The 13,444-nt window shown below is 41.1% G+C and overlaps 1 protein-coding gene across 4 annotated transcripts in view; it reads right to left on the bottom strand.

Moving 5' to 3' along the window:
• Positions 1–13,444, bottom strand: part of SEMA5A (semaphorin 5A) — a 439,431-nt gene that overhangs the window by 163,092 nt on the left and 262,895 nt on the right. For all 4 annotated transcript variants that reach the window (XM_037024956.2, XM_037024967.2, XM_073237934.1 and 1 more), the window contains exon 5: positions 1,970–2,032. In XM_037024956.2, coding sequence (XP_036880851.2) covers positions 1,970–2,032 — 63 coding nt within the window. The remainder of the gene's footprint in view (positions 1–1,969; positions 2,033–13,444) is intronic.

The raw sequence follows: 13,444 nt of genomic DNA, 5'->3' as shown, positions 1-13,444 counted from the left end.
TTAGACATCCACTCAGGCAACAGCCTGGGCTCAACAGGAAACTGTCCGGCCCAGCTCCTAGTTCAGGCGCATGGGTTGGAGAATTAAAATGCAGCAGGACAGGGGAATACAAGTAGCTACTGGCAACCGATGCGACGTGAGGGTGGAGCAGGGGCGGGCAGGAGTCCCTGAGGAGCAGGATACAGGCCTGGGAAGTAGGAGAGGGAGGCACGGTGGAGGGGAGCAGGCAGCAGGCAATGGTGAAACTAGGTACCATGGAAGGGAAGGAGGTCACGGCCACCTCAGGGGTCCCAGGTTACCAGCTACACGTGCTCACAGTCAGGCACTGTGTAGGTGTCAACAAAGTCTGATGCTCGGTTTCCAAAGTTGAATGGTGCCTCCTGGTGTACCCACAGACCCAGGAAGAGGGGAGAGCCGAAGTACCAGAAGGAGGATGAGGACAGAAGAGAAGGGAGAGGAAAGCAAAAGGGGGAAGGAAGTGTGGGAGAACAAGGCCATTGGACAGTGCCCAGGGTCCCTGACGGCACCCGTGTCACCAGGCAACAGGGACAGTGTTGGCATTAGAACCACAGAAGGAAAGGCCAATGCTTTTCCATCCGTGGATCTTGCTGGTAAAAGAATGAGAAGTCGCTTTTTCCACCTGCCCCCAGTAAACATGCTGGCCACACTTCACGCCACATGGGGGTCTTCAAAGAGCTCCTGGACTCTGGCGAGTGAGTAGCAGATGCAGAAATACATCAGGCTTATCAAGACGTGTAAACATCACAGGGAGGAGAAAGAAAGCCACAGGAAAAACACCTTTGAAAAGCTTTTATACATTATTTATACCAACTCAGTAAGAAGAATCCATTATTATTTATTCTGGATGGTCTTTTAAGAGGCAGTATTCTGAGTCTCTGTAAGTGGGTGCTACCTTTAAATCTCCTGTGTCTCTGGGCTCCAATATCTTTCAGTAAGTAGTCCTCATCAATTGCGTCAAGTGCTTTCCTGGCCGAGACCGCACTGTGCTCACCTCTCCTCCTTCTTTCTAGTTCTCCATTCAGTTTTAGGAAACCCAGTAACTAAATTCGCTGAGACCTGCCTGCCTCCTTGTCCAAACTCAAAACTCAGTAAAGACAGAGAACTAGGTGATGAAACTGGGTAAATGGAAGAGCATACCAGTCTTTTCCAAATCCAGACGGTGTGACGACCTTTAACCAGTGCCCTCTGCACTTGCTGTATTTTCCCCTAAGCTCTTGGTTCCGGGGCCATGCTGCACAGGACCTCTCTGTGGCTCCCCGTGTATCTGCTTTCCCCTATAGCCCCAGGAATTCCCACTGGCAGGGCCCATCAAGACCATCACTAACAAGAGACAGGATGAGCCCATGTGCCAGAGGCAGGAGAATTTCCATGAGATACTCCAGTGTAATCTCAGAAGCACAGACTTCCTCGGGATGAGGAACCCTGCCTCTTATTGAGCCAGCCGACTGCGTGAAAGTGGGCCTGTGATGTGCACAGTGCTCAAGAAATGCAGTCCCAACCTACCCTATAATCTGCTCCTTCCTTAGGAACTTGGAGAGGAGAGAGCTTATTTTAAAGTTATGCTAAGAGAAATTATAAAGAGATCTCAAATCATATTTGATATAATAATTTTATTTATCACATTATTACCTTACAGAGTCAGCTGTAAGGTATAATTAGAAGAGATTCAAGTTTGATTTTTAAAATTCAAGCTATTCTTCTAAATTAAAGTCCATCAATTTCATATCTTAAGTCTAATGACTGAGAGTGCAAATTAGATCTGACCTTATGTTCTCCATCCTTTACGGTAACTGACTACTGTTAAAAACCTTGAAAACTTACTGTACACAGTTTGAATCTTGCATTTTTTCCCACTTATAGGCATCACACTCAGGAACAGCCTCCTTATTGAAACGCTTCAGGTACCATCCTTCCCCCCATCATGATGCCCCCAGGGTATCCTCCTTACCTTCGACTTGCCCTTACTGTAACAGGCCTTCTTGGTGGCTTCATCGCATTCCCACTGCACAGCCTGCAGGGAACACCAACAGGACAGCGATTATTACAGCTCTGACTGAATCAAAGGGGAAAAATGCAAGGCACTGGAAACCAGGTCAGGGAATGTGGGCGCACCTGCGGCTCCAACATCTTCACACTAACTCAGCATTTACAACAAATACATGAAATTCAGTCACATTGGGCTTATATTTAGATTTCAAATTGAAGCATTTCAAAGGACTTGCCCCCTAAGACTTTGCATTTCAGCCGTAATAGTATGATATTTACATCTAGTCGCTGGACAAGAGGCATGTGCAATGTGCGGACAGTTGCTGCATTGGTAACAAAAGCCATTACATCAGTGAAATTACAAATAGATCCAAATGACACTTAGAAGAGAAGCCTGGAATCAAAGGATCGAAATACTCGTTTAGACATTTGTATTTTATTTTACTAGCATGGTATTTACCAATATTCATACACAATGAAGGAAGAACGATGTTGCCTACCCTGACCCCCAAGATACTTATCTAAGTGGTGACCAGCCAATAAAATAAATAGCTCCTGGGGAGGTCGCATCTACTCTTCCCTCTAACACCAGCTATATTCATACTGGTATCAGCTCTGACTACATGTTCAGAGCCACAACTTTTGAATATTTTTTCTCAGACTTTCCAAATCTAACTTATGCTGATTAATCTGATATGCGTACTTCCACATCTGACACTAATTCACAAATGGAATCTGGAATTAGTTAAGATCACATATGGCATTTACTTCATCGGAAGAAACGACGCCTGCCAACAGTAATGGTCTATAGGCTGAGGCTGTGAACCATTTCTGAACACATTTAGGTCTCTAAGTTGTTTCTTTTGCAATTGTGCTATTGCAATTATGTTCTATCTTACTTATTAGGGTTGGATTTCTGAAGTATTCAGGATTTCAGAAGAACCAGTAAAATTATGAACAGAAAAAAGTTTAAGCAAGGGACAATTTTCTGTGAAGTGGACTAATGTTAAATGATGACCCAAACTAAGCCAAAAATAAATTAACACCCAATAGTATCAAGGAGAATAATGGCTTCACTCTTACTTCTAGAGCAATTTTTTTTCTAATTCTCCTAAACCTAGGAGAGTAACAAAGTCCTGCTAATGTCATTATCTGCTATCTGCTGTCCTCCAAAGAAAGTTACATATGAGAGATGAAAACATAATACACTGCATCTTGTATAACTTCTCTTACTTGGCCAATATGAGTCCATAAGAAAAGTATTCTAGAGAGAACCATTTCTGTGTCTTTCAAACAGAAACCGTATAATTTTTTCCATGGTGCAGACTGAGAGATTTTTGTCAGTGTCAACATCTGATAAGAGAATGTGTTCATTCCTTTCAGGATGTTTCCCTGTTCATAATGTTTAATGCAAACAATAAAGTCACAGATCATCAGCATGTGATGCAAACAAATGACCCAAGTTCCCCACTAGGATGACAAAGACTTTCATAAGAAGTGATGACACCTCCAGAGACAAAGAGCTTCACATACAGTGGCTTAACTATGTTTCCCGTGAAGCACAGATCAAGCAAGTGGACTGCTATTATTCTGACTGTACAGTTAAGATCATATATGGCATTTATTTCATAGGAAGAAATGCCACCTGCCAACAGTAATGGCCTATAGGCTGAGGCCATTCTTAGAGCTCTTTATAAAGCTCACTTCATTGTTTCTATTTCAATAAAGATCCCATGCCCTTGCCCTTAGTTAAGCTCAAAACAGAATGGACACACTATAACATATTTTTTAACAGAGTAAACTCATTGTAACTTTGATGTTATCTTACCATGAGGCATTTTAGTGTTAGTGTCAGGGAGAGGCTTTAGTGTTACCTAATGACTAGGGAAGTTCACAGTGAAAGGCGGTGGGTGAGGAGACATACACAGTGGCTCTCTTGTTGGTCTAGTGATTTTGTTGTTACAGAATAATACTCTCTTCAGTGAGCTGAAGACCGATGCAGAGTGGGTTAGTCCCAGGGCTGTGAGAAGAATATTTATCAAATGCCATCAAAATTATTCAAATCCTACTGCTGAAATGGCAAACAGCTTCCCAAGTCTGCCTACTGCCCGAGTAGCCTTTACATTTTCAAGATAAATATTGGCCAAGGATTGAAAGCAGAAAGTAATAGAAAAAAGAATGTGAGTCTCTGAAAATATTTCATTACTTTATCCAGTTCACCAAGAAAGAGCAACTGCTCACATGAGTTCAGCAAACCAATAGAAAATGGGACAAAGCTTACAGGTTTTTCTGAAGACAGGAGCAAAGTTACTTTCCTGAGGACTTGTTATTACAGGATCACCAGCTTTCCAATAATATGCAAATCCAGAATTAATTAAAGATCATGACTATATAGATTTTCTGTTGATTCATTTCCTACCTGGATGAGGGCAGGATAAAGGGAAATTATACTAAGAATAGAACTGACCTACCTATCGTGGGGCTGAACAAATATTATGGGATGTCACAGAATTTGAAAAAGAATGGAGTGGGAAAATGTGTCTTTCCCAGATTGGCCCAAAATTGGATGTTCAGGATTAACCCCAAGTCTACCCTTCCATTCTCTCGGTGAACTAGACTTCACGCATTTGAGAACTTGGCAGCTGTGGTAGAAGCACTCACCGGAGACAGATACACACATTACTGGGACTCTCCTTCCCGGATCTTATTTCCCACAGTTACTCGGTATACTGCTTGAAATTAGGTTATGTTGTAACCTGGTTGTTACTTTTATTTCTCAAAATTTGGTCTCATCAGTTAAACTCCTCTTCATCAAGCCTCCTTGCTCTATCCTCAAAGGAGATTTTGTTTACTGTTCTTTTATCATAATTTTGGAACAAATTCCACTAGTGATTTGTAAGACATCTTTCTGATTAACTTCTTTTTAAGGCACTTTTCTACCTATGCAAACTTATCCTTATTACAGTCAAAACAAACGCTAACGCATCCTACGTTCTACATTTCAGATGTCAATACACAGTCATCACCCTATCTCCTGAAACTCTTTTTTTTAAATCGAATTTTTGTCATCTCTTGTCTTTTTCTTTTGCATAACACTCCAGTAGAGAAAGGGAATCTTCATTGTCTATTCACTTCTGCATTTAGCCTTCATTATATTTTTCAGTAGCAGACATGCAGCAGTGCTAATGTGGCTACTTTGATATCCGAAGTCTATACAGGGTAGGCAAGGAGTTTGGAACACCTACATTTTAAAAGACAGGAAGTTTCCTGTTTTTGGTACATTTCTTTTTTATCTGTAAATACATATAAAGAACACATGTGCTATTCAACCACTTAACAAAGTTTTCCTTCATGTACATTCATGTAATAAATATTCATTAAGTACTTATCAAGTGCCAGATACTGCACTAGATAATGGCTGATGGAAGAAAAAATGGACATTTAGATAATATTGCATGTATCAGATAATTGGTTTATAATAAAATATAAGTGTCTTCCATTAGCCTAGCCAACATCACCCTAAATTAGAGAAAATCCAACAGCCATCCTTTTCATTGCTACAGAAGCCATGCTTATCTCAGATCAGAGTACATGTGAACTTACAACATCATCAGCTTTTAAGAAGTCACAGTGTTACAGACGGACCTAAAAGGAAATGGAGTAGGGTTACAGAAAATCATTTTATATCCACAAAAACACTGGGGATGCGAGGAAGAACTTGCTATTTCAAGATACAGTACACACCTCACCATGATGTGCACACACATGCTCAAGTGATGATAAATGAAGCCATGATCTCAGGGGTAAATCAGATGTGAGAAAAAAATAGATGGGCTCTGTTTCTGTACATGTTACATACATATAAATCCACAGTTCTCAGAAGTATATAAACAAAGCTGTGTATTATCACATTTCACAGCAAGAGAAGTTAATTAGACAGGCACCAGCAACGGCAGATACTTTTCATGAAACTGAAGAGAACAACATTCTAGGCAGATGGGCCACTACTCTTTCAGCAGATGGCTTTGCTAATTAGATACTGGCAAAAGATAACATTTAAAAAACTAGTTTAATTACACAGTGCCAAAAATTAACAGCCACCTAAGGGCTTTTTCTTACATGTTTGCATTCATACTTTTATGTAATGTATTTCCGTGAAATGCTGTGGAATGTTAAATTGTCATGGCAATTATAAACAAATTGCTAGGAAATGTGAGAACACATCTTTGTTCAAAACAGAGGCAAATGCAAACGAGCTGGGACTTGAAATGATTGTTGATTTTTATGTGACTCAAATAAAAGTGTCAATCTAGTTGTCCTTAAACGTAGACATCTTCACTAATTACCCTAAGTGGCCACGCATAACAGGTTCAAAACAAGCTGCACTTGAGATGGAATAGTGGGTGTTGAAAGACACAAAGAGGAAAATAGTTTAATCACTTGGGAAGGATTTGTTTCAACATTCCTCTCTGCCTTTACATTTTAGTGGATATCATGTATTTGTTCACTCTTAATTTTAATTTGCAAACACCTGCATTTCTGTACATGGTAAATGTAGGCAAGTCCATTTCATTCTTACTGGTGACTTCAAATCAGAGAACTGTTTAAGGGAGCTTTAGTTTATCACCTGACTACTGACTTTGGAGATTCTCATTGCATGGACATCATCCAAAATGAGAGATAACCTTAACCTTAGAAAGTCCCATAAAAATGTGTTAACCATTTTTAAAAACCTTACCGAGTGTTCTTTCCACATAGTAACACAAATCAAACTTACTTTGACCACTGTAGTGGAGTTCCCAACTTGTTAAATGCTCATTAACCTTTTTGTTTCTTAAACTGAGGGCCACTTGTTACATTGAAGAGAGTGAATTCGATTTGCAGGATTGTCATAACAAAGCGCCACAAACTTTGTGGCTTCAAACAAGAGAAATGCACTTGCTCAGAGTTCCCACGGCTGGAGGTCCGCCATCAGGTGGGCAAGTTGGTTCCTGGGAATCTCCAAAGAACCACCTGCTCCCTGCCTCCCTCCAGGCCTCTGGGGCTGCCAGCAATCCTTGGGGCTCCCTGGCTGGTCACAGTCTCACTCCAGTCTTTGACTCTGTATCACACAGTGTTCTCTCTGTGTGTTTGTCCAAATTGTCACTCTTCTTACAAAGACACTAATCTTTGGATTAAGGCCCACACTAATCCAGAAAAACTTCACCTTAACTAATTACACCTACAAAGACTATTTCCAAATAAGGGCAAATCTTAGAATCCAGGCGAACATGAATTTTGGAGGGAAGTTATTCAACCCAATACAGACAGTGACATAAAAGTAAGACTTTAAGAGTGACAACTGACAGAGCTCAAGAGAACGTCATTGCTCCACCACAAACGAGCTGCCAAATCTTAGACAAAATATTGATGGAGTATATAAAACTTCTGCAATGTGCTACCACAGTGTTAGGTGCTTTCTGCACCTTGTTCTCATTTACATCTCTCTATAGTTTTATGTGGGAGAAAGCATTACTATAATATTCTGGATGGAGCCACTGGCCAAATAACTTAACCAAAAACCACAAAAATAGTAAAGTGGAGCACCAAGATTCGAATCTGGTAACTTGGATTGAAGCTTGTGCTCTTAACCACTCTGCTGTCACTAAAATTGTCAAAGTGACCCTCATTACTGATTGTCATGGTTTAGTTGTCCCATGGTTTCGTGAAATAAATACCTAAATCACAGAAATCTGTGCACATCTGAATTCAGAGCTGTTGCCATTCAGTAAATATGAATCAATCGCATACGGCATCAATCCCTCTGTCATGGAGGGTATTCACTCTGAGAGCCTCCAGACTCATTCATGGTCCCAGCATGGATTTTCAAAGGAACATGATTCATCCAATGAAACTCTAGAGTCAACAACTATATGGCCAAGACATGATGTAAGAATCTTAGGTAGGTTTTGTGAAATTACACACCTTGAATATGAGAATACAGTCTGCTCTGACACAGCAGCAATGTGGTGCTTTCAAAAATGAATGTTGAGCTACCAGCCCTTCTCTAGCCTCAGGGGTCCTGTATCACCTGGAGTAAAAGCCAAAACCATCTGCAGTGGTCTACTACATCCAGCCACGTGCTTTCTCTGTCTCATTTCCCAGTCCATCCATCCCCACACTCTGCTTCAGCAGACAGGGGTCTCTTGTTGTGGTCCTGAGACAATGCAGACATGTTCCGTATGGCCCGTACACCAGCTAGTCCCACATCTGGAACATCCTCTCCCAGACACCCACCTAGCTAAGGCCCGTGCCTCCTGCATGCCTTCGCTCAAGGGTCATCTCCATACACTGGGGCCTGTGTAACTATGTATTTAGTAAAACTGCAATCTGCCACCCCAAGTCCCCACTGGAAAGCAAGTTGTATTTGTGCAAGCATCTTGCCTTCTTGGTTCACTTATAAGTCCCCAGCACCTAGAAAAATGCCTTGTATACAACAATAACTCAATACACAGCTGTTGGATAAATAAATCAATACAGCATGCTCTGTACCCACAGTCTTGGATGGCTGCAGGGCGCCCCTAGAGGGACCATCTGGAACAGGTACAGGAGGGTTTGGGGCCTGGAGGTGGGTGGGTGAGCCGCAGCGCACTGCACTTCTGTGGCAAAAGCCACAAAGATGCCTCTTCCAGACACCTGACTTCTTCCGGACTGTGGGAAGGGGCATGTGAAGGTGGCTGCTTGGAGAAGGCACAGGAAAGACTAAAGCAGGGATGTTCACACTGTCAGCAGTGACTCATTTCTTTAAGTAAACTCTTATGCATAATCTCGTATAAAAAAAGGTACAAGTTGCATCTGATAACTCATGTTGTCGATGCAAGGTTATAGTATTATGTCAGTAGTAAAACCTGAGGCCAAGTGACTGCTGAGCCACAGTACTCTCAGTACCCAATATTTCTGTATTTTGGTTGCCTACTTTTGAAATATTACTGATTTATGTAAACTAAGTATTAATAAGCAAGGCCCCTTTTGAATCTCAGTGAATCTGGAGTATAATCTGAAATGATGGCAGACATTTTATTCTATGCACCACAGTAAACCATGTAATTGAGACAGGTAACAGTATAGTAAAAGTTAATTCACTGAGAGTTTCCAATGCCTTAAGACTTTGTATATTATTATACACTGGTGTAAATAATTTTTAAATAATAGACCTAAAACATCTGTAATATATATTATCCCTGAGCACCTCTGGAGTCCTGGGGGTCTAGGAAACCCATATGACATCATTGGTTTTAAGGAACCAAATGCCTCTGACAACCAATTTAAAGTGCCTGGAATGGCCCAGAGGGTGGAGAAAAGCAAAGTCATGGAGGGGGAGTCCTAATAATCCTGATCTGGAACATGGATGAACTCTACTGGGATGATTTTGTGAAAAAAGTACACTAGGAAGGAGTCCAATATCAAAAGACAGCATAATATTTGGTCTTTCAGTAGACCAAATTGGTATAATATTTAAAATTATGATTGTCAGACATAGAAGTACCAAACAACTGTTACACTTCAAAAATGTTGCTACTAATGCAAGTGAGGCAGGAAAGTAAGGCTGGTAGGAGCAGCTGCTCTTGGTTTCAAATTGTTTTCATGGATCCAAGTGGGACTGGTTTGAAAAATGGCATATTGTCCAAGTTAGCCTAAATGTGGTGAAAAAATCCAATTACTAGAGGAATTACTATTTTTATACACAAATTTCCTGACTTACTATTAAATAATGAACCCAGTTCAAAGTCAGTCAAGCACGGGATAAAAAAAGGTGTCTTGGCCTAGAGCGGTTGACTTCTCAAGGACTTGCCTAATTTAATGTTTCCCAAATGTACTTTGGTGGGACAACTATAGTTTCTAATGCCATGTTTTCTTTTTTAAAACATAACAATTATATCCTATGTCACATGGATGATGCCACTCAAACATCTTGATACTTGCAATGTTCAACAGAAATGGTAATGTTTGCTAGAATTTAGATACATTACAATCAAATTAACATTAGACGTTTTATCTGATGTAACATTTAGTTTGGGCATGCAAAGAGGTACCCCAAAAGGAGTAAGTTGATTATAGAAAGACATGAAAAATATCTACCCAAGCTGAGTTTAAGACTAATTGAAAACTTAATGGAGCAATGACATGAGGTCTTGCAGAATACATGGTGGGTGGGGAGGGGAAGGGAGAGGAGGAGGAGGAGAAGAAACAGCCATGGATGCAGCAGACAAGCATGGGATGCACTGCAGGAAACCCATCAACTCTAAGGATAAACAACTCAGTAAGATGAAGGGTGTTTGGTAAACATCTTTGCAAGACTACATTTGTAGTACGACTTTGACCAAGGCTTTCTTACAGAGAACATCTGGTTTCTGGCAATCACATTCTAGAGCCATTGAGAAAAGTAAAGAAAAACAAATTCTGGTCATAATAGAGCAACAGGTGCCCCAGCCACAGGAAGAGATTTTGTTTGGGAATATAGTTATAAGGTTCAAAAGGGACTGCGTCTCACAAGTAACATGAAGGACCAAGGCTGTTATTTAAGGCAACACAGAACAGACCATAGGAAAAAACTCAACCGCAGCATGAATGCAAATAGGATGCAGGGGCCCTGAAATTCTTTGTTTGGCTTATAATTTTATTTTGTTGATGTCAATAAAATATTGTTACAGTTTCAGGAGGACTATCCTATTTGTGATTTTGTGTGTTAGATTTCTCTTGCTTGAAGGGTAAAGTTCACCTACACTGGGGTCATCACTTCCGGTCCTATTACTGTATATTCTGGCTAAATGTAATAAAGACATTGCACATGAACTGTCGGCTTAATAGCCAATATAGACTTAATGGATGAGTGTTTGTATCTGATTTTTCCATCAATGTATTCTATTTTTCTGAAACTAGCTTCATGAAAACAAACACCACTCCATACCTGGTTACTTTTCTCCACAGTTCTGCATTAGAATGTGTGCACCCAATTCACTGGAACATACATAAAGCCTAGTTTATGGATGCTTACTGGGGAATTTATATTTACCAAGCAACTCAGAAATGTTTATTTTTCACATTATAAATGCTCATTTCATGAGATGCATTGTGCTACTACAAAGACTGACTTTACTCCAGCTTAGAACATATTGATCTATTTGCCAGATCTCAAGATACACTGAAACCCCTTTAAGAGCCTTACTCAGCATTATTTCCATAAATTTTTATTTGTAGCTGAAAGAAATGATCATTAAAAATATTTCTGGTATACATTTGGGCAGTCCCAGTTCTTTTATTTTCAATAAAATTTGTAACAGGATGATACACTTCTGTTTAAGAAACATTGATACTACTATCACTATATTAACTGAGAACTTAATGAACATTATTGATATATTCATTTCCCAGTTAATATTTAACATTCTCATAATTTTAATTACCTGCCTGGACTTGTTAAATAATTTAGCATTAAACAGCAACTTTGCCGTATATTTCTTCAAACATTTGTCCATCTTCTAGAGTATAAATAGTTTATTTATATGCCGAGGGAAGTCCTAAAATATCATCACAACTATTACTAAAATTTTTGATGAGAAAAAGTGCCACCTAGCAAACAAGTCCAAAAGCATCTTAAGTATGAGAATAAGAGCTGGTGGTGTGTTTATATATGTAATGTCTAAGATACTCTGATTTAAAATGGACATTTTTGTGATAATTTTACAATAAGTTGAAGTGACCATGATTCAGTTTCCCCCATCCCTTTCCATCCATTCTCAGCACCTCCTTCGCTGTGTACCCTGTGATTAGCCAGAGTTGACAATGAATAACCAAAGGCTGCCACCTAACCCAATTTCCTGCCAAGGAGTTTGGTTTTGAAGTAAATTAATTGTCTACAGCAGTTAATTTGCACGATGGCTCTGAGTAGCATTCAGAAACACAAATTAGGAGATGGGACATTGTGGTAAGACTGAATAATGGCCCTGGAAATGACAGCCACACCCTATTCCATGGAGCAGTGAATGCCACCTTATACAGCACTAAGGGACTTTGCAGATGTGACTAAACTAAGACCTTAATTTAATAATCTTGGATTATCCAGGCAGGCAGTAAGTACAATCAAAAGTCTCCTTATGAGGCGGTGGAGGGAGATGTGACACACAGGGCCCAGAACATGACTACAAGGCAGAGTGATGCCACCAGCACCCAGAAGAGGCAAAGGACAGATTCCTCCCTAGAACCTCCAGAGTGTGGCCCCAGAGACAGCTTGATTTTAGTCCCACAAAAATCATTTCAGACTCCTGGCCTCTAGAACGGTGAGAGAATAAATATCTGTTGCTCAATTCACCCAGTCTATGCTAATTTGTTACACTTCCATAGAAAACTGATATGGGCATGTGTACCCATGAATCACACATACACACACACACTCATACACGCACACAAATGATTTTAATGTCATAGGATTATACATCCACCTCCATGTTTCTGCCAATCATCTGAGTGGGTCCCTGTAAATGCAAAGTTCGCAGTCCCAGATGTCACCAGCCCGCAGAGCAATGTGTGCAGTGGTTAGAGGAGTACAGAGGGGACTGCCTGGCCCAGATGCAGATGTGATGAATCGGGGAGTCTCCCAGGGCAGCAGGCTCAGCTAGGCTGTGAAGGAGCCACCAGTGAGGGAGTGCCCAGGTGGGTGTCTCAGAAAGCAGAGGCATCCATCAGCCAGTGCACAGGCCTGCAGAGGGAAGAACGTGTGTCTGCGTGGGGAACGGAAGTCCCTGGGCTGGGGAAGGAAGGTAGGAGTGGCTGACCAGGCTGGCACGCAGCTCAGGAGGGGCCTCGCAGGCCATGCCAGGGAGTACAGGTTGTTTTCATGAATGAGAGAAAAGCCACGTATGAAATGATAAGCAAGAGGTCGGCATGATAAGACCAGTAACTGAGAGAGATCTCTCTGGGGGTAAGGACTGGAGGGGCAGTGGCAGGTGAGGAGATTGTCTGGAGGCCGCTGGAGGGACCCGCCGCCTGACGCTGAGCCTGAAATAAGCAGGGACAACAGGATGGCAGAAGAGATGGGTGACCAGCTAGTCAGTGGTGGAAAGACCTCTGCAGGCTAGCTAAGCAGACAGGAGGGAGGGAGAGGTCACCCACCAGACCCGACGATTGGGTGGATGTCAGTCCAAGTCCATCGAATCTACCACATGAACCTAACCCCCACCCCCTCCTTTGGCTGGGTGTAGACTGCACACCAAGCATGATCCTGGACTGCCTTCTTTCTACCCCTATAACTAACTCCAGTCTTGGAAAAATAAAACTATTGTTTTGGTACTTTGCTGTTTGGAGAAAACATTATAGGTCAATAAATCTACTTCTAAAATAGCAAAACAGCTTATGAAAAAAAAGAAAAAAAAAACCAACCACCGTAGGATGTTTTGAGCAT

Source organism: Manis javanica, chromosome 1, assembly GCF_040802235.1.
Source record: "Manis javanica isolate MJ-LG chromosome 1, MJ_LKY, whole genome shotgun sequence".
NCBI classification, from domain to species: Eukaryota; Metazoa; Chordata; class Mammalia; order Pholidota; family Manidae; genus Manis; species Manis javanica.
This window is presented reverse-complemented; position numbering and strand designations above follow the sequence as displayed.